Source organism: Gymnoscopelus microlampas, assembly GCF_963454915.1.
Source record: "Gymnoscopelus microlampas genome assembly, chromosome: 15".
Taxonomy (NCBI): Eukaryota; Metazoa; Chordata; class Actinopteri; order Myctophiformes; family Myctophidae; genus Gymnoscopelus; species Gymnoscopelus microlampas.
The window spans coordinates 33924133-33944173 of NC_139952.1; the positions used below are offsets into that span (position 1 = coordinate 33924133).

At 40.1% G+C, this 20041-nt stretch overlaps 1 protein-coding gene across 1 annotated transcript; it reads left to right on the forward strand.

The window, feature by feature from the left end:
• The first annotated feature begins 1802 nt into the window (after window positions 1-1802).
• On the forward strand, window positions 1803-19935 carry LOC311061087 (sodium/hydrogen exchanger 3-like). The gene is made up of 16 exons (XM_084079599.1): window positions 1803-2401; window positions 10345-10647; window positions 11531-11691; window positions 12656-12734; window positions 13417-13594; window positions 14211-14431; window positions 14660-14862; window positions 15199-15288; window positions 15490-15560; window positions 15698-15827; window positions 16724-16869; window positions 17361-17484; window positions 17896-18066; window positions 18250-18304; window positions 18428-18514; window positions 18767-19935. The coding sequence occupies exons 1-16, from the start codon at window positions 2050-2052 to the stop codon at window positions 19042-19044; spliced, it is 2649 nt and encodes an 882-aa protein (XP_083935725.1). The 5' UTR covers window positions 1803-2049; the 3' UTR covers window positions 19045-19935.
• Window positions 19936-20041: the final 106 nt, after the last annotated feature.

The following is a 20041-nucleotide window of genomic DNA, read 5'->3' on the forward strand; positions in this document are numbered from 1 at the left end:
CACACGCCCACACAATACATATCTATCTGCACAAACATGCACACACCTACTGTACAAAAAACACCATTTTTATATAGTAGATGGGAAAGACATCAGTGTTTGTAAGCGTAGGAACGAGGAAACTGTATTTTGAGTCTGTTCAGACATACGTGTTCAATTCAAGGGGAGATTTTCAGTAAAGTTCTTCCTGTATATGATTCAGCACAGTCAGTATGTCATCACCCCATATAATTAAAGTCATTTATAACATTTTAATTGTCACACCGTTACTTGGAAAGCAATATCAATCAAATTGGCTTGCCACTTGTGCATACTCATGACGATATTATGATGGTGTACATTTTGACTATGCACTTTAAAGCAGTTAACTATTTAATCATTCAAATGTAGAACATTCATATGTTAATAACATATTATGTACAATTGCATTCAACTCGTTCCAGTCTAACATAGTTCCATATTTGGTTGCAAGAAGAAAAAATCTGGATATACTGTGCATATGTATTACAATTGACAGGTGAGGTGACCCTGAACATCTTATTTAAAGGGTTATGCAAGTGTTCAATGCCTATGGCTTTCCATTGCATTGGTGCTGGTGTAGTTTGTAACAACATTCTTACTTGAAACCCAACGTAAACAGCAGGTCACAGACTCTACCTGACCACTGCCCTTGCCCCCAGCAATCTTCCCTTTACCTCTGACCCTACACATGTAGGCCACAGAACCTACCAGGACAGCAATAGATACAACCAGTTTAGTCATGAACATGTGCAAACTGCTCTTTACACATCCATACAGGTGACTTGAAGGAGACATTCAGGTCAGCGTAAAACACAATCACATTGGTTTCAATTTAATTATATTATACTGTATATCCCTGTTGGTGAATAACAATACAAACCACAGCTGAGTTCAAGTTATGTCTACTATTGTTTCATAAGGGAGCTTGTTTTGATGACAAAAACACAGCAAATCACCACAACCTTTATACTATGCAGACAACCATTTGTTGACAAGACCACCAAATAAAAACTTAGCAGTCTTAGATAATTTAAAAAAATTAAGCAAAGCAATTATAGTTGGCTATGATTGGAAGAGTAATGCATTTTAGTGCTACTCAGTTGAATATAAAAGCCTTCGCAATATAAACTGAACAAAAATGTAAGTCTTTATCTACAGTATACAGTAATAGGTGTATTTGTTATTTGGACATTCTGAAATACTAGATCCTGATCAAATAATTCCATGATCCCTTTCTTCCATCATCTGATACTGAAAGATACACACAATTCTGCACAGAACAGCAGCTTAGAGGCCAAATGGATTATGATAAAATGGAAAGGAAAGCTTGATTAACTATAGTCATGAAAACGAAACATTATGTTCTAACTAAGGTTCATTAACAAGTCTCTGTCACCTAAACAGATATATACTGTATATAGAGGCAATGAAGGCTCAACAAAAGGATGCTGGCATGTATTTACAGTGAGGGAGACAAATGAGTCAAACCCTGCCCTCCTCTTACAGGTGCATATGCACAAGAACATACTTACATACAGTATTGTACCACTGAATAAAGGATTGTGATTTAAAGTTTTAAAGTGAATGGCACACTTTCTGAGTGACATGTCTACTTTCAGCGATCAAATTAACTAAGACTTCCCTGAAATGCGTTACCAGGAAATGTAAACACAAGGATGCTGGAATTAGACTGAAGTACCAAAATCTTCCACTGTTAAGAAACTAGCTGGGCTGGTACAATGTAGTGGGAGGAGACAGTCTTGCATCACCATGGGTTGAGCCTCACCTGTTCAAAAAGGTGTAATCCCTGGTAGAGAGAGTCCATATAGCAGGGCAGATGTGATCAGACCTGGCAAAGAAAGATGTATATAGGATCCCTGAGAGAACAATGAGACTGAGCTGAGAGGGGAAGAGGAGACAGTGGTCAGGAATGAGAGAGCCACATACAGACTGCCACTGATCTAAGTTCTTTGATTCAGTAGCCCTCTTAACTGAAAACTGAGAGGTTGAGCAGCATCTTATGGTAACATGGCATCTACATGGCGATTTTCACTTTTCCTGTTCATGTCAGTGATAGCCATCAGTGGTCAGCTCAGCCTGCCCAGTAAGACTGGGACTGAAGGCGCTGACCATGGGACGAGCACAGGCACGAATCCCGCCAACGGACATGGGACAGACTCGGGAACAAGCCATGAAACCAACACGACAGCTCACGGAACGGGACACGAAACTGATCATGGTAGTGGGACAGGCCACGAGGACTCCCATGGACATGCGCCACCCATTACCACCCTGCCAATTGTCAGCTGGAAGTGGCACCACGTCACGCTCCCATACTTGGTGGCCCTCTGGATACTGGTTAGCTGGCTTTGCAAACTCGGTGAGTTCCTTTAAGCTTCTTACAGTAGGCTACTTTGTCCTGTGTTTTACAAATAAAGCCTTGGTAGTTGGACGTACTATTACATTTTATGGTTTTGTTTGTGGGTTTCAATGATGAAGACAAATAGATGGCCATTATTTAACCTAATCCTGGCAGTGTTAATGCCATGCCCTACCCTTGGGCATGGCATTAACATTAAGGTCCTACAGTATACAAAGGTTATTTTATCATATCTTATCGTAACTCTTTGGGTTGGAAATTCTATTCTGTGTGGTGATGAAGTAGATGAAGGCAAATTAAGGCCTATTTCAGGAGATCAAAATATCATTGCAGACAATAATTGAGACTTGTCATGCTATATGGGAATAGCGAATAGGATATGAGCATGGGTAACATTTCTATGGTTAAGTATTTAATTCAGAAAAAGAAAAGGTTGACCACAACACTGACAGTTTTGGTCAGAACGACCTTCCTCAGAACGACCTTCCTGTACTGAGGAAGGTTGTTCCCAGCCTCATTAAATATTTTCGTCTGCAGGTGTACAGCAGTGCTGTGATGGAGCAATTCTTTTTCTTAATGACTGTTCAGCAACTTCAGCCCTACCGGTGTGTTCACCCGTACCTGCTTATTTCGGGTGTGCATTTTCTGTTCTGCTTTACAGTATAATACTTCCTTCCTCCATCCAGTCTAAGCACATGCATTCTTTGTGGTGTAAGGGGGTTTGGAGAGCATCACCCACCACCCATCTGTAAGCGGTGTAGGCATAGATTGTGATGATATGTAATCTGAACAGCCTGTCTGTCTCAAACGCTCATCTACTGTAAAGGCACAAGATAATGATTATGTGTGTACGGGCCCAGCAAAAGGTTCCTCATGACATCACAGGTTATCCACATGGAGTCTAAGATCCACTTTAAGCCACATAATTTCCATGTGTATAGGATCCCAAGATCCACATGATTTTTACTGCTGTATGTGTAAGTATGTGTATAGTAGCATTTCACCATGGGCATGAACAGGCACTAAAATGTTACAACAGTGTTTGCACTGTTAGAGACACACTCAACAGTTTACCAAGCAGTGGTAAATGTCACTGATTTCCCCAAACAGACTTTCCTCTTGCGGTTGATAAAATCGGGATGGCCATAGCTGAATGGTTAGTGAGCCCGCCTAGAACTCACTCAATCCCGGAAGGCCCAGGTACGATTTCAGCTCTCAGCAATGTGTCGAAATGTCAAGACACATAACCCCTAACTGCTCACTGGGTGAAGCTGAAAACCGTAGTTCCTCCATGGGATATGATAGGTATCAAAAGAAAAAGGAAAAATGGCTTTTCAAAGTGTGCAGCATGCTCATGTATCAACAGAGTAGTACAGTAAATGGTAGGTTTCACATTGGTCTGATTCAACACAAATCAGAAACCTTGTATCTCTAGATTAACTTTTTATGTTTTATTTCTTTGTAAAGTAGTGGTCTACTTCATCATAGTACGGTGTCACTTAATAGACCCATATTATGTACACTCTCAGTTACAGATGGATAAATGATCACAGAGGATTTTTACTGTGCAGATCCATGATAATCATAGTGTCATAAGGACTACAACAAACAACAACAAAACAAGAGTAGACTCCACACACACAGTTCTAGAGCAATATAAAGTTCACAGTTCACGTAATGTTAGCATCAATAATGTGCAGAAGAGCAAAGGCTGTGCAGAATGCGAACACACAAAAGATAAGATGTTATCACTATATTAGTTATCAACAAGTTTCTGTCTTGTCATGACTTTGTCATGACAAGGACCCTCAGATTAATGTATTTGGCCGCAGACCCCCACCTGAAAAGAGTTTTTGTTGGGGACCCCCATAGAACAGAAGATTTGTGTTAAAAGGTTTCCAATTCAACATTTTCCACAAATAGCAGATCTAGAGCTCACAATGAGCTTGTAGAATTTTGAATAGCCGAATTATAAAAGTCGTTAAACTGACTAAACTTGCTGGGGACCCCAGACCCCACTTTGAGAACCACTGCTCTAAAATGACCAATGCTTTGTTTGAGCCCTGTGACACCTCTTAAGACAGACTGGGCATTTGAGTCTGGACTAGCTTCAAGTATGATAGAACATTTAATAAGGTTTAGATAACACTATACAGTATACAAATAAATAGATTTAACCGGATTTGTTTAACTGGATCAGTTAAACAAACCCAAATAAGACCAACCCCATTCCAATACAGACGTAGACTTTATGACTTTTAGACTCAGTATATTCTGTCATTAGAGTGGACTGAGGTGCGGACAATAGTGCATTTTCTTCATAATGAGGAAGGTGCAGCCTCTTAACTCCTCCTCATAGATTTACAATGTTTGCTTTCTTCCAGCTTAAGCTTTCTCAGTCCATTCATTCTGCTTGATTTTAATTGGAGGACAATAGACAATAAATGGAGGTTGGTTTATTCATCTTGTACGCTGGGAATGTCTCTCTTCACCAGTTTCGGTCAATGCACATAGATCCTCCTAAACGCATACGCATTGCGACACATTGTGAGCTTGTAGATAGAGAACATAGTGTAGACCCCTGGGGGACTCCGGTCAACAAAGTATATACTGTAGGGTTTAAGTGGTTTTAAATAAAAACACTGTCTTTCATCTACGTAGAATTGAAGATTGACAATTTGAGTTTTTCGGGGTGCATGGTGGCTCAGCCAGATAGTGCACAGACTATGTGCTCCATGAGAGTGCCTAGACCGACCCCGGTTCATATCTGACCCCTGTCTTGTCGCACGTGTCTAAGTCTCTCAAAGTGCTACATAGAGTCGGCAACAACGCCCCTGAAAGCAGTGCAAAGGAAGTTGTCAGCGTTTGTCATTTCTGTTCACAAAAATAAAAATACATTTTAAATGTCCATTTCTGCTGAGTAGCAACTTATATGCTTAGACTAATTTGATTTACAGTAGGTACAGTAGGTATTTACCCGACTGCAAAGACAAAACGGAAGTGGGAGGGGGCAGACATCCGCTTTACAGCCTTGAACCTCTTCAGCGCTTCCATTGCTATTTATTTATTTATACTGTATGGCAGAAGCATTTGAAAATTGTGTGAGCCAACAGTCTGTCTAGAGTCTACACATGTCTCTCCTTTCTCTCTGCCCATGGTCACTGTCTCTCTACACTGACCTATCTGAAATAAAGCATAAAAAATGCGAAAAATGTATCTTGAATGAGAAACATTTGGGTTTTTCAATAAACATCTACACAATAAAAATGATACAGACTGTAAGAGTGGTATGTATCTTGCATTAAACTATGTTTTCAAAGTCACATGCCATAATTCCTTTTAGTGTTTTTGACTTTGTTAAATATGTATTGTGGAATATCTAATTTTGGAGGCAACTTGATCCATTGACAATAGCACTCACTCTAAAGCTTCGTGTTTTTATCTTTGAAACCTGGCTAGCTCAAAAAAGATAAAGACGACATGCGACTTGAAATGGATCATTTAGCTTGACCTTCCACTGGTTACACCATAACATAACAAATGTGAACGCCATTTGATCCAACTGTAGCATTATGTAACTTACAAATGGAAATAACCTTTGAGTGATTTGTCCTTTATAGGTGTTGGCAAAAACAACAAAAAAAGTAATGACTGATTGTCTAGGTTAGTGGCTGGCCACCGTTCAAAATGTCATTATAATTGCTTATTAGGCTCATTATGTGAATTGTTGCATGACATCTGCTCTTTTTCCGGGGGCATTAAAAGTCAATATTCAGTCATGAAGGTGAAGAAAATAAGCGAACAATAGAAACAAGGGGAAATGACATTGATGCACAGTGTAGGCAGTTTTGTGTAGGAATTAAGGTGTCAAGAGATTCATTTGGACGTGTTCTCTGATGTATTTGGTTATTTCTAACTAAATACATGCCACCACACACCTGTGTGTAAATCATAGAACCAGTGGGCATCTTACTATTTGTGTTGTCAATAGAGCTATTGTGCCTTGTCTTACATCAACATGGGCAATATGCCAGTGAAAACATCCATTCAGACAAAACTTCCAACCTCCTTCTTTATGGGAATAAATAGAAATGTATAAGAAGTTCTTTTGCTACATATCCATTTTAGTGATAAAGTCACCCTTTCAAGTTAATGATTCAATAACTCTCAAATACAGAGTATGTACTTGGTAAATATGCTATCATTGCGACAACCCAGGATTTATTCTTCTCTACTGTCCTTTAGAAAGTATTATTTTATGATTGTGCTGATCATGTTATAAGAGCAGATATGAGTCAGTCTATTTTGCAAATAGGGAAATATTATGTTATGAAACTCTGCATGTATTATTTTTAGCACATAGTAAAGTAAAAAGAAAACAATTAACATGGACAGCTCAAGCTCAGGTCTGAGGATATGGAATTTTCTCCATGAGATGACACAGTTTTGTCACCTCAACTCAAGGGTGACAAAAAAATGGGTTTACACCCATTGAGTCATGCCCATGTGAATCATTAAAATGCTGGAAGTTATGACTAGAATGCAGACACCCACCAAACACCTGTCGCTCACTCCCACTCATTCACACACACGCACGCACAATAAGAAAAATATGCCTTCACGTGAATTGTAAAATAAACTAATTTAATGAAAGATGAATAGAACTTGAGTAAAAGATGATGATAACTGACTGGACATTTATCAAAACATTTCAATCAGTAAATAATTAAATATACACAGCATAATCCTGAGAGTTATTTCAACATCCTCAAGGTTAAATTAACACTCAGGATGTCGCTGTGTGTATCTGTAAGGGGTTAGGGAGCTTTGCAATTTAATGCAAAAAAGAAGAAACACAAACAATGAGTAACCAGAGGGGCCTCTAATGAGCCACCGTACTGTACATCACCACCCTGTCCCCTGTCTCCAGCGCAGAGAGAGCATATTTATAAAGGGCTGAGCCTGTGATTCTATACACCTCTGAACTCAATGCCACACAGCCAGGAGTATACGGGAGATACAAAGTCTTTGACCGCAAGAAACTGACGAAGCAAGCGAGAGACTGAGGAAAAAGAAAGAGGGAGAGGCAAAAACAAGAGTGAGGAATAGAAATAGAGAGATAAGAAGGGAGGGTGAGAGAGAGGAGATATATACAGTATAGAGAGAGGAGAAATACGGTGTCATGGTGTAAGCAGACAATTACAACATTCCCAAGGCCAGGGACTAAATATATATGTATGTAGCTTTGATACTGACAGACCGCTTCCAACATGACTTTGTGATGCCAGGGCAAAGACTGCACCTGACATCTAGGGGGTGAGAGGGCAACAAGGAGAGGTCAGAGGGACACAGACTGACTTTATATATAAAGCAGGACTTTTACTTTTAATCTATCAAATGGAAAGCCAGAGAGCTACATGCCACCAGCTGTTGTGGGCAGTATTGCTGACTAGTGTAGTCACAGGCGTGACGGTAGCAAGTGCTGAGGCGGTAACAGGCCAGAGTTCACATCTGGAGACTGAGGTGCTGGGATCCAACCCTAATCACACTGGAGATGGACATGTTGCTATCGAAGGGATACCTATTGTGACCTTTAAATGGCACCACGTGGAGACCCCCTACCTAATTGCATTATGGATATTAGTGTGTGGTGTAGGCAAACTAGGTATGTAACGTACCATTTAACAAAGTCTTTTGACTCTGGATGAATCTGTGTTTATGAATGAGACATTTAAATATAAAATGTGGCCCAAAGTTGAATGATTTTAAAATGATGAGGCTTGATGTATATGCCACATCTCACAGGGTCAGTGTTAGTGCAATAATGTGATGTGTGGTACAGACTGGAAATTGTGCTTAACCCTTATGATGTGAGTTCTCCAGTCAGACTTAAATAATGTGTTTATTGTGTTTGTTTGTTTTCAATTGGGAACTTTGTGTCCGGCACTAGAATGACTAGGATCATACTTCAACAATAGGCACTTAATTGACTTGCTGCTGGAAACATCCACAGAAACCTAAATAAACAATTATATGCAATACCTATTTCATGCTTTCTGTGGAGGAAAATATTTGCACCAATGTAAAGTTGCAACAATGTGTCACAAAACGTCTGTATATGTAAATGTCTAAAGGAATCCAGTTATGTGAGTGGAGAAAAAAGTGTGAATATTGAATCTTAGAAACTTTTTTATTTTAATTCTGTCTTTATTTTGAATGGTTAAAGTTAAGTATTATGTTAATTTAAAGTACCAAAACATAGAAGGAAAGAAAAGGCAGGTGGCATTCATTTGACAACATTGATCATCTATTTGTTTTCACAACGTTTGAATACCTTATCTGAGATCCGGAGGGGGCTGTTGTGTATCTCCCAGGCCTAAGTCACTCTTAAGTCAATCAAAAGCTTTCCAAATGGTTTGCATATGATGATGTCTTTTGGCTTATGGAGTTTAACAAAAACATACGGGCACAGTTCTGGGAAATGTCAACCCCTCCATCCAAGCTATGGATAACTTAATATTTAACAAAGTTTACTCTGAGAGTACATGCTACATTTCAGCAAAACATAAATCCTTGCCTATATGGCCAAAGGCGTCACAATTAACAGTTTGGGTAAAACAAGTCCACCCAAAGGTTAAGAAGACAAGACAGTTCTTGTCTCAGGGCAATTTTATAACCCATCATGAATCTACTGTCCCCCTCAACTAATCATTAAAGGGGACAGATCAAAATGTATAGTTGCATTGTGGCATTATATAATTTATAAATAGAACCATCAACATACATTCAGTTCAGTGTTAATTTTCTAACCCTGACTTAAAAACTGTCATTAAGTATGTTGAAAGAACTTTCTGCATTTATATGGTGCCAACATACTAGTTAATGATACTCCAAGAACAAAAGTGACATTTTCTCAGTCCATCGAGACAGTTGATCATTTGCAAATTTCCTCATCTTGCAAGTTTCCGTTTTGTGGTTTTAGATCAACACCTTTCCCCTTCACAGCCAAGGGTGACACGTTTTCACCCTGAGATCCAGACTAATTAACACATCCTAGACCTTTTGTGCTGTTCACCATGTTGACTCATGACGTCATTAAATATAGACCCTGAAGAAGGCAGCTCAGTCTGTCTGAAAACGTTGGTGATTTTTCTGTCTCTGTGTCCACAATAAACTGCCATCGGCAGCTATGAGTGTGCGGCTACACTCCTTCATTATTTAGTGTTTAATCCGTTAGCTGGCACCTCACAAGGACCGGTGTGCTGTGCACCTTTGGAAACAATAAAATATAGACCTACCACAAATAACACCCATTTGGGTTCATGACAGATAGTTTAAGAAATATTTCTGTACAATGACGATGTCAGAAGGACCTTAGTTCTGATATCATTATTGTCCATTCCTGTCAAACTATTGTTTTTTAAAGATATTTTTTGGGCTTTTATGCCTTTATTTGGACAGGACAGTAGGCTGACAGGAAATGGGGGCAGAGATGGGGGGAGACATACAGCAAAGGTCGCCGGGAACGGGAGTCGAACCCCCGACACGCTGTCAAGCTGGATTACCAGCATGTGGTATGCGCCTGGAACGCTAGGCCAGCGGACGCCCCGTCAAACTATTGTTTGATAAGATTATTTGTGTCATGTCTTTAACTGGAAATGTTTAATCTTTGATTATTATGTAGACAAGTCCTCCCAACTCTCTGTATTTTCCCTCCTAATGAAATCCATAGCCTCCCATAATGATCCTGTTTCTCTCCATAAAGTATAGCTTCATTGCTGATTCATTAAATTCTAGATTAATTAACACAATCCTAAAACTAAAAACAAATGCCAAAAAGTAAAGCTCAGAGGAGTGGAGGTACAGTAATAAATAATTTGTGTACAACTACAACAACTAAACAAATTAAATAACAAGCAGCATCTTCTCCTGTCTGTCTCTAGTCATCGAGGCCAACCACAGCGTCACCAGCGTCATCCCGGAGAGTGCCTTGCTCATCTGCTTTGGCTTCATCCTGGGGGGCATAATCTGGGGGGCCGACGGGCAGCAGACCTTCACCCTCACCCCAACAGTCTTCTTCTTCTATTTGCTGCCTCAAGTCATCCTGGACGCGGGGTACTTCATGCCCAACAAGCTCTTCTTCAGCAACATGGGAGCCATCCTGACCTACGCCGTCATTGGGACGTGCTGGAATGCTGCCTCCGTGGGGCTCTCACTGTGGGGGTGTCATATGGGAGGGGCCATGGGTAAGTAACTGCTGAGCAGACAAATGGCAAAGAGTGCAGTTATATACTGCGGTGGTTCTTAAAGTGGGGTCCCGGGATCCCCAGGGGTCCTTGAGGGGGTTCCAGGTGGTCCCCAGATAAATGATGGATAGTTAGGAACCAAATGGACCCTTATGTTGCTGTAACTCTGAGAGTGTACAAATGGAACCAAATGGGTCCGTTTGGTTCCATTTGTACACTCTCAGAGTTATGGTGGTCCATGGTCTAATGCAGGGGTTCTCAAGGTGGGGTCCGGGGACCCCCAGGGCCCTATATACATCAGCCATTTTCAAACAATCTTGACATTCTTTGAACATTTCGATATAGTGCCTTTATCCAAAGTGCTTTACAATATGCATTAGATTCACTCATTCACACATGACGATGGAGGAAACCATGCAAGGCACCAACCTGCTCATTGGGAGCAATTAGGGGTTAAGTGCCTTGCTCAAGGACACTTGGACACTAACTCAGGGGGAGCCATGGATCTAACCGGGAACCTTCCGAATCCCAAGTGGCCGCTCTACCTCCTGGCCCATGTGTAAAGAGCTAATTTTGGAAAGTAACACGTTGATCAGATATAGAAACTGAACACTGACTCAATAGGGTAGTCATAATGTTATGGCTATACAGTATCTACCAATGACATACAGTAATGTCCTAAGGTCATGACTCATGAGAGGGAGTTCACTTCCAAAAATTAGGTCAGCTCTGGAAGATGTATTCCTAACAGAGGACCCAGCCCTTAAAGCACTATCATTTTGCAAAATAAATGCCTTCATTTTGTTTTAATGCCATTTCCAAATGTTAAATGATAATACATTTAGTGACAAACCCCTTCAACCTTCTGTCCTTGACACTGCAGGTGATTTAGACATCGGTCTGCTGCAGTACCTGCTGTTTGGCAGCCTTATTGCGGCAGTGGACCCTGTGGCTGTGATCGCCGTATTTGAGCAAGTCCACGTCAATGAAGTCCTCTTCATTATGGTTTTCGGAGAGTCCCTTCTCAACGACGGCGTCACTGTGGTGCGTACACAGATACGTAACTCATTTTGAAATATGAACAAATAGAAAAAGTGCTCCTCGGAGCACAGGTCTCCGCCGGGTCAGGTAGGTTATTGTGGGCCAGCAATTCGTCAATCAGGGTGGAATATGAAAAATCGGACAGATCAGTCTTGATCACATGACGATAGAGATACTGTGAACTGATTTGCGTTTGGACAAAATCTGTAGGAGTAATATAAAAAAAGTTTGTTTTGCAAAAATTCGGCCTCCTGGTGGTGCTATAACAGGCCCATGTGAAACAATTTTGGCAGAGAGTTCTGCTCTGGCATCCAAGGAGTGTGTGTGCACAGTTTCACATCAATCGGGCCAACAGTGCCGGAGATTAGCTGTCCACAGACGGACGGACACACGGACGGACGGACGGACGGACGGACAGGGTGCAAACCATAGTCTCGGCTACACCTTCGGCCTGGCGGAGACAATGAACACAGAATTGACCAAAACCCAATAGAATAGAAAGTTTACCTTGCTCTTTCATCACCATTTTCAAGATGACGTTCTCAGCTTTTCTTAAGAAGCACACTGGGTTCTTACGTTGTAGACACATCCATCACTGAACAATAAACTTCCAGTGGGTTAAAGGCAAGAGAGGCAAATATACTGTTTGTACAGCACTGCGTGTGAAATAAGCGAGCCCTATCGCTATAATAGTCACCTCACATAAACTTTACTCTAGCCCTATTCAATCAGAGCGCTCTTTGAGGAGGCTTGTTCACAGACCGCAACAATATAAAAAATATTTGTGATGTAAGGATTATTCATTCCACTCCATTCTACATATAAAAAAAACTGTCAAGCGGAATGAACTGAAAGAGAATTGCCTCTACTGACCTACTACATCAGGTACTATTCATGTGTAAGCCAATGTTGTTCTTAACTCAGCTATTGATGTTTAGTAATCCCCTTGTTTTTCGACCTCTCTTAGGTGCTTTTCAATGTGTTCGATGCATTTGTGTCTCTAGGCGGACCACAAATCGATGCTGCAGAGATCATCAAAGGCATAGGTACAGTATGACTCATACTATTCTATACAGTATATACAGTATACAGCAGGTCAGGAATTTCAGGGAGGCCACAAAGGCCATGGCCGTCGTTGTCCCTCAGTTTGGCCCTGAGGCCACAGTGGTCTTAATGCCCCAGCTGACTGTATTACTTTCTCCTCTGTCTCTTTCTTGTCAATATGTAGAAGACACCAGTGTCTCTTTCTTGTCAATATGTAGACACCAGTGTCTCTTTCTTTCCATGTAGACACCAGTGTCTTTTGTTGAGATTCTGAATTCTTAACTCCACTGAGTCCCCATCTTTAAACCAATCCAGTGACTTTGATTGGTGTAGGGCTGAGCATGGATCAGATTTAGAATACCATCATTTATTTATTTCTCTGCAGATAGTCTACATATTCAATTAAAAATCATTATTAACCCTTAAATTCAATAAACATTATTTTTTATTTGATGGCTTTCCTGCCCTGGCATTTGGCCTTTGTGTCCTCAAAGAATTTACAACACCAAAGACCAAGTGTCCTTGCCCCTAAAATGACAAAATTCCAGACCTGGTAAACAGTATATGTACTGTATATACACACACATACATACATACACATACAACAAAACACCAAATAAGATTATGGTATATTGGTTATTATCATGACATGTTTAAAATCCCCATCCTCTCTCTCTCTTTCAGTTTCGTTCTTCGTAGTGGCATTTGGAGGATCCTTGGTAGGCTTTGTGTTTGGTTTGCTAATCTCCCTGCTGACCAAATGCACTAAGAACATTAAGATTATTGAGCCAGGCTTCATCTTTGTCCTGGGATACCTCTCCTACCTGACAGCTGAGATGCTCTCCCTTTCTGCCATTCTTTCGTAAGTGGCTATTGATTTTATTCTTGATTTATTCTCGTATGTCTTTTAAAATATAGCCACACTTATTCAGCTGTCCGGCAAGTACAGTGCAACCACAAACAACTCTCTTCCAAAGACAGAAGCAGGCAACTAAGTGTACAAATTTGAGAAGGTGTACAAATTTCAGCTCCCCTTTCCCCTTTTTTGTCACATGAGCACCAGGGGCTTTAAGCGTACACATCTTGTTCCAAAAGGACCCTACAATAGCATAAAAATGCAAACATTTCATCTGGGTCGTTTAAACAAAAAAGGCCATGTGTTATCCGTAGGACATCTCCAGATTTCACACCTCAATGACATGAATGGTTTGAATCAGATTCTTGGTTGGTTATTCACAAGTACTTATTGACCCATTATTACATTTGTCAAAAGTGGACTTGAGACAATTTTCAATCTTCAGACTTCAGACTTACATGTCTCTGACTTTGACTTGAGGTGAATGACTCTTGAGACTTGTTTTGATATAAGATAATAAATAAATATAGTAAATAAAATAAAGTAATAAAATAATTATGATCATGTTTACTTTACCATGATTCAAAATGTATTCCCTTATCATTTCCTTGTTGTCCTATAGGATTGTATTCTGCGGTATGTGTTGTCAGAAGTACATCAATGCCAACATGGATGAGAATTCCGTCCAAACTGTCAGATATGCCATGAAGGTTTTCGCCAACGGCTCAGAGACCATCATTTTCGTCTTCCTCGGCATCTCGGCCATCGATAGAGCACTATGGGTTTGGAACACAGGCTTCATCCTCCTCACCCTCCTCTTCATCTTTATTTACAGGATCATTGGTAAGATAATTCTCTTGCTGTTTTTCTCCTTTTAATATGAAATCCACACACTGGAATGTCATGAGGTCCCATTAAAAAACGTAATCTCTGTGTGTGTGTGTGTGTGTGTGTGTGTGTGTGTGTGTGTGTGTGTGTGTGTGTGTGTGTGTGTGTGTGTGTGTGTGTGTGTGTGTGTGTGTGTGTGTGTGTGTGTGTGTGTGTGTGTACGCGTGCATGCATGCAAAACAGGTGTCTTCTTCCTTACCTGGATCCTGAACAAATTCAGGCTGGTCAAAGTGGAGCTGATTGATCAGGTGATCATGAGCTATGGTGGCCTTCGAGGGGCAGTAGCATACGGCCTGGCTATGATGCTGGATGACAACAAGATAAAGGAGAAAAATTTGATGGTCAGCACCACACTCATTGTGGTGTACTTCACTGTCATCCTCCAGGTAAATAACCTCCATCCATGTTTCAAATCCAGATTAGAATAGAATACAGGGCGACCCAATAGCCGAATTAGGGGTTAGGGTGTGCTTCACATACTGTAGGCTTTATGCCTGACAGCGAGTCACTGGTTCAATTCCCGGGCCTGGTAGACAATTTGCTGCATGTTATTCCCCAATCCCCTATACTCTGTCTCCCAGTTTCCTATCTTTCTCTCTCACTGACTACGATCAATAAAGGTAGAAATATATACGTAATATATAATGGAAAATCCGGTTCATAGAACTCAATACATGAAAAATAAGTATTGCAATATGGGACTAACTTGTTCTTGTTTGCAGGGAATAACGATGAAACCCCTGGTTACTTGGCTGAAAGTAAAGAGGGCTGAAGTGGCAGAGCTCACACTTGTAGAAAAGGTTCAGGATAAGGTAAATTCAAAAGCATTATACAGTAATATCCTCAGTGTAAATGTAACTCTGGTAATGTACAAATGGTTAAATTAACACTGAGTATTTTACTAGTATGTACCCTTTCAACTTAATAAGGCGATGACGGCAGCGTGATACATACATGCATAAGCTGGCTGGTTATGGTACAACCAAAACCAAACGTCTCTTCATATTTTGTAGGTGTTTGATCACATGCTTGTCGCCATAGAGGATATATCTGGACAAATAGGACACAACTACATGAGGGACAAGTATGTGAACAAGCCATTTCAAGCTTTGTTTTTTTGCATGATTGTACTAAAACACCCGTCCCAATCTCATGTTCCATCAATTACCCCACGTTTGAAAGGTAGATTTAGTATAGATGTATTTATTTTTCTCATTTAAGGTGGAGTAATTTTGAGAGAAGGTGGATGTCGTCCCTATTAATAAAGCCATCGGTGATTAAGAATCGTGACCATCTCTTCAAGGTCTTCCACAAACTGAACCTCAAAGATGCTATGGACTACGTTAAGGAGGTAATGGGTGAAACATAATTTATTTAAAAACATCTTTTACTCAAGTAACTGGTAAAGGTAATTAAGAAGTTGGGTAGGCCTGCATGATGAACTCCAGGTTGGTGATCACCACAGAATCCACAGCTGATATACTGTAAAAATGGAAAATATATATAGGCCCTATATATATTTGTTTTTCAGGGATGAAAAAGTCCCTGTGTAAATAGCATTGACCACATCCTACTTACTATAATATGTATATTATATATAGTGAATGTACATATAGAGCATGTTTTAAAAAGTGGGCAAGCTATGACACTTAAAGGATTTACCCTCCACTACATGTCTGATAGAAACTGTACATTCGTATCAGTATGTTGGTGAGTCTTGAATCAAAGAGCACTGTATTGGGCAGCCACTCCGAACACTAGTCTAAATCATCTGTAAATGCAGTGAAATCCTCAGTGTTAACTTTACTCTCAGTTACAACTGGATAAATTAACACTAAGGATTTCACTGTGTATAGCTGGCAAGTAGTGTTGATTTTGACCGCACATTTTGATTTTGTTTTAGTCATAGTCTTTTGAATAAAATGATGTTGTTTTTAGTCACATTTTATTTATCTGAAAGGTTTTAGTTTTAGTCTAGTTTTAGTTGAGTAAATATCATAAGATTTTAGTTGACTAAATGTAGGCTACAGTTGATTTAGTCGACTAAAATGTATTTCGGGGTTGTGAGCTTGTAGATCGGCTATTTTCGGAGCGTGACACCTGCGTGCAGCCAAGCATAAAATTACTTGTCTTAGTCATAGTTTTAGTCGACGAAATTAGCACTTGCCTGCTGGCAAGGCATACAGGTCACAGAGGTAATGAATTTGATGGAATATTACAAAGGATTCCCCTGCTCTCTTGCTTCAGGGCGAACGCAGAGGTTCTCTGGAATTCATTCGCAATGAGTCTGCAAACGTTGATTTCAAGAAGAAGTTTGGTGAAGATTTCTCAGACGTGATGCCTGACATCACGACAGATACATCAGTTGATCACCTGCCGGTGTCCTCCATCATGTAAGCCAACCCCCCCCCCATCTATTTTCACCATAATCACAGGAAGGCTAAAACTGGATTGTGCTGCATACTGTAGCACTGTTGCATAAATACAAGCCTGCATAGAGTCAGTTGTGAGTGTATGCATGACAGTACTTAATTATTTACCAGAAACAAATCTAGTTATTTCTTTAAAGTTACATTAATTTTAATTGTCTTTCTAAGTATGGTCACCACCAAGCAAGTGAAAAAACAATTTTATGACAATTGGTATTTTATATAACAACTCACAAAGTCAAATTAGAAAGGTTGGTGGTCAATAACTGCCTCCATGTCTATGCTCACCATCTGCCCCCTGGTGATCAATACAAGCAATAGCAGCACTTTCCTGGCTTCCACTCTGGTTTGTGCCATGCTGGCCACCTATCTTTTTTCATCCTCACTATGTCACAATAATACTGTACACCTTTAAGGTTATGGTTATGATGAGTTAACTTTGGATACTCCAACAGGCAAGATACTGTGCCATCAGTGAGCTTTGACATACATGAGCAGGACATGCAGAGCATGAGGGAAACGGAGGACATTAACAGTCATCACCTACTGCAGCAACATCTCTACAAGGGCAGGAAACAGGTAGGCTTGTCCCATGTCACACTATAGCTTCAGTAGTAATATGTGGGTTTAGCTCGCATTATTTCAGCCTGGCAAACAGGATCCAACAATCCAACAACAACGATCCAACAAAAGAAGTCGCTGGTGACTCGATGTTTATCGCTGGAGACAGGTGGTTGTCTCTACAGCGCTGTTTCTCAACCTTTTTAATGTTAAGGACCGAACCCCAGGTTGGTATGCAATATGCATTAGGCCTTTGACCTTGAACAATGGCTATGAATTGTTTTAAGACCTGAGGCCGATTCTACAAATGCCTTCCAAATCAGTAGTTCTCAAACTTTCAAGATTTTTCAAAAATGTTCAAAAATAGCAGATGTACAAGCTCGCAGCACAGAGTGGCTCAAGAATTTCCACTTTCTTTTTGGCTTATAGCACAGGCACAGGTACAGCAGAAGTCATTTTGAAGTCAACAAAGATGAAAATGAGGTGCAAGAAATCTTCCAGCGGACCATGCGGAGTCGCTTGGAGTCCTTCAAGTCTGCAAAGATGGGTGTTGCTCCACCAAAGACGATAACAAAGCACCCAAAGAAAGACCAACAAAAGGTTGGAGTATGGTAAAATATAGTCAGTGGACCACATTAGATAAATATAATGTATATATTGTTTCATAATAGCCATTTGTCCTAATTGTAACATGCTGTAGCTTTTTTTCCTTTTATAACATAACTCAGAAGGTGTTTTAGACACTTTCAAAAAATATTAAATTACTACCTTATTTTAATGCAGATGGGAAATGGAAACTCAATGGACAAAAGCAAAAGCCATCCATATGGTGATGAAGGTGTGTATCTTCATTTTTTTGCTCCTGAAGCCTTTTTTGTTATTTTATGAAAGCGACAGTACAAATTGCCGTTGGGGCCCATGCACTTTTCGATTTACAGCTGCCTTTTTCTTTGTTCCACAGACTTTGAGTTCTCTGAGGGTGACACTGCTTCTGGTGGTGAGGCTTCTGGTAGCTCATTCCCTATGAGGGTCACCTACAGAGCGGGAGGTAAGGCAGAGCAATACTACTACACCATACACTAAAACCAACGTATTGTAGGCCTATGCAGTCTTTTGGAATTAACTTTTGTTTATACTGATCTATTATCTTTTCATGTCACCTGTACATTTTTATCATTGGGTTTTAAAACAATGAATAGAATTTATCAAATCATATTGATTCTGTGTTTTATCACCAATGCCATGCATCAAAACTAAAGTAAACACAACACTAAATTCATTTCTTTCTCATCTTGTGCAGCTGGAATCGAGAACCCGGCCTTCATGCCTGATTTTGACCCCATGGCGCCCATGCAGATTCCACCATGGCTGGCTGAGGCTGAAATAGACAGCAGCACCGTAGCCCCTTCCCAGAGAGCCCAGGTCAGACTGCCCTGGACACCTAGCAACCTCCGCCGCCTGGCCCCTCTCCGCATCAGTACCCGCTCAACAGACTCCTTTGTGCTGGCAGACAGGCCCGCCACACAGGAAAGTACTGACGAACAACCCCCACCTCAGAGAGATGGAACCCACATGTAGCACCCCCCCCCCCCAAACCCCTAAAAACACCCCCCTTATCAACCATAATCTTCTACTCCCTTTGCACTGACTCCTGACTTGGTTACCAAAGACACAAACACAGACTTTGAACCACCTCCCTCGAAATATTTACTGAGGGAATGTTTTCTTTTCTCTGCCATTGTTTAAACATAGTCCTGCATTTCTAGATGGACCATTCAAGATCCCATAACCTTTGTGCCCTGCTAACAGCTTCTTTGGTTGCTCGTTCCTCACCCTTGAGCATGTAGGGTTTATTTACTAACTCAGGTTGAACATTATCTTGTCTTAATTCCACTCGTGGTAAACAATCGTGTCCAAATCAAATGGGTCCAGAACAGGTAGTAGATATATTAAGAGCATAACTTCTGTATTCATGTAGAGCGTGAATAACGGAAGCAAGTTTGATATGGAATATCACATTTTTATCTCTTTTTACCTAAAAGTAGCTTTTTTGTCTGACACCTTATCCCTGAATGTGACACTTTTTTTTCAAGCACATTGTCGATTTTTCTATTGACAGAATTAAGAAAATGTATTTTAATGTATATTTAATATGGCCAATATGAAGGACTAGAGAATCTTATGAAATCACATTCAATTTATAATTTGAATTAATTGCTTTTCTGTGTGTATTTGTTTTGTTTGTTTAAGAGCAATAATGGAGGTCAACTAGAAACTTGAATAAAAATGCTATTGTAAATGCCATTTGTATAATAAAGAAATGTTATATTTATTCAGCAAAAATGTTTGCTGTTGTCGTATCAATTTGTCCATCTCAAATCTGTACATGAGCTCAGACAGATATTTTTGTGAAACAAAAACAGTATTGAGTGACTGAATATGTTTTTGGATTGTACCCTTTCAAGTCATATTTGGCAATAAAAGAATTATCATTAAAACTATGTCTTTGTGATCTTGTTAACAGATTATGACCCACAGACATCCATCATTTTAGAAATAAACTTGTCATAAAATT

Excerpts from the sequence above, each read along its gene's own strand:
- LOC311061087 (XM_084079599.1), top strand. The coding sequence starts at position 2,050 with ATGGCATCTACATGGCGATTTTCACTTTTCCTGTTCATGTCAGTGATA. Across the intron at positions 11,692-12,655 it reads TCAACGACGGCGTCACTGTG|GTGCTTTTCAATGTGTTCGA; the intron begins GTGCGTACACAG and ends GACCTCTCTTAG. Across the intron at positions 15,289-15,489 it reads TAGAAAAGGTTCAGGATAAG|GTGTTTGATCACATGCTTGT; the intron begins GTAAATTCAAAA and ends CATATTTTGTAG.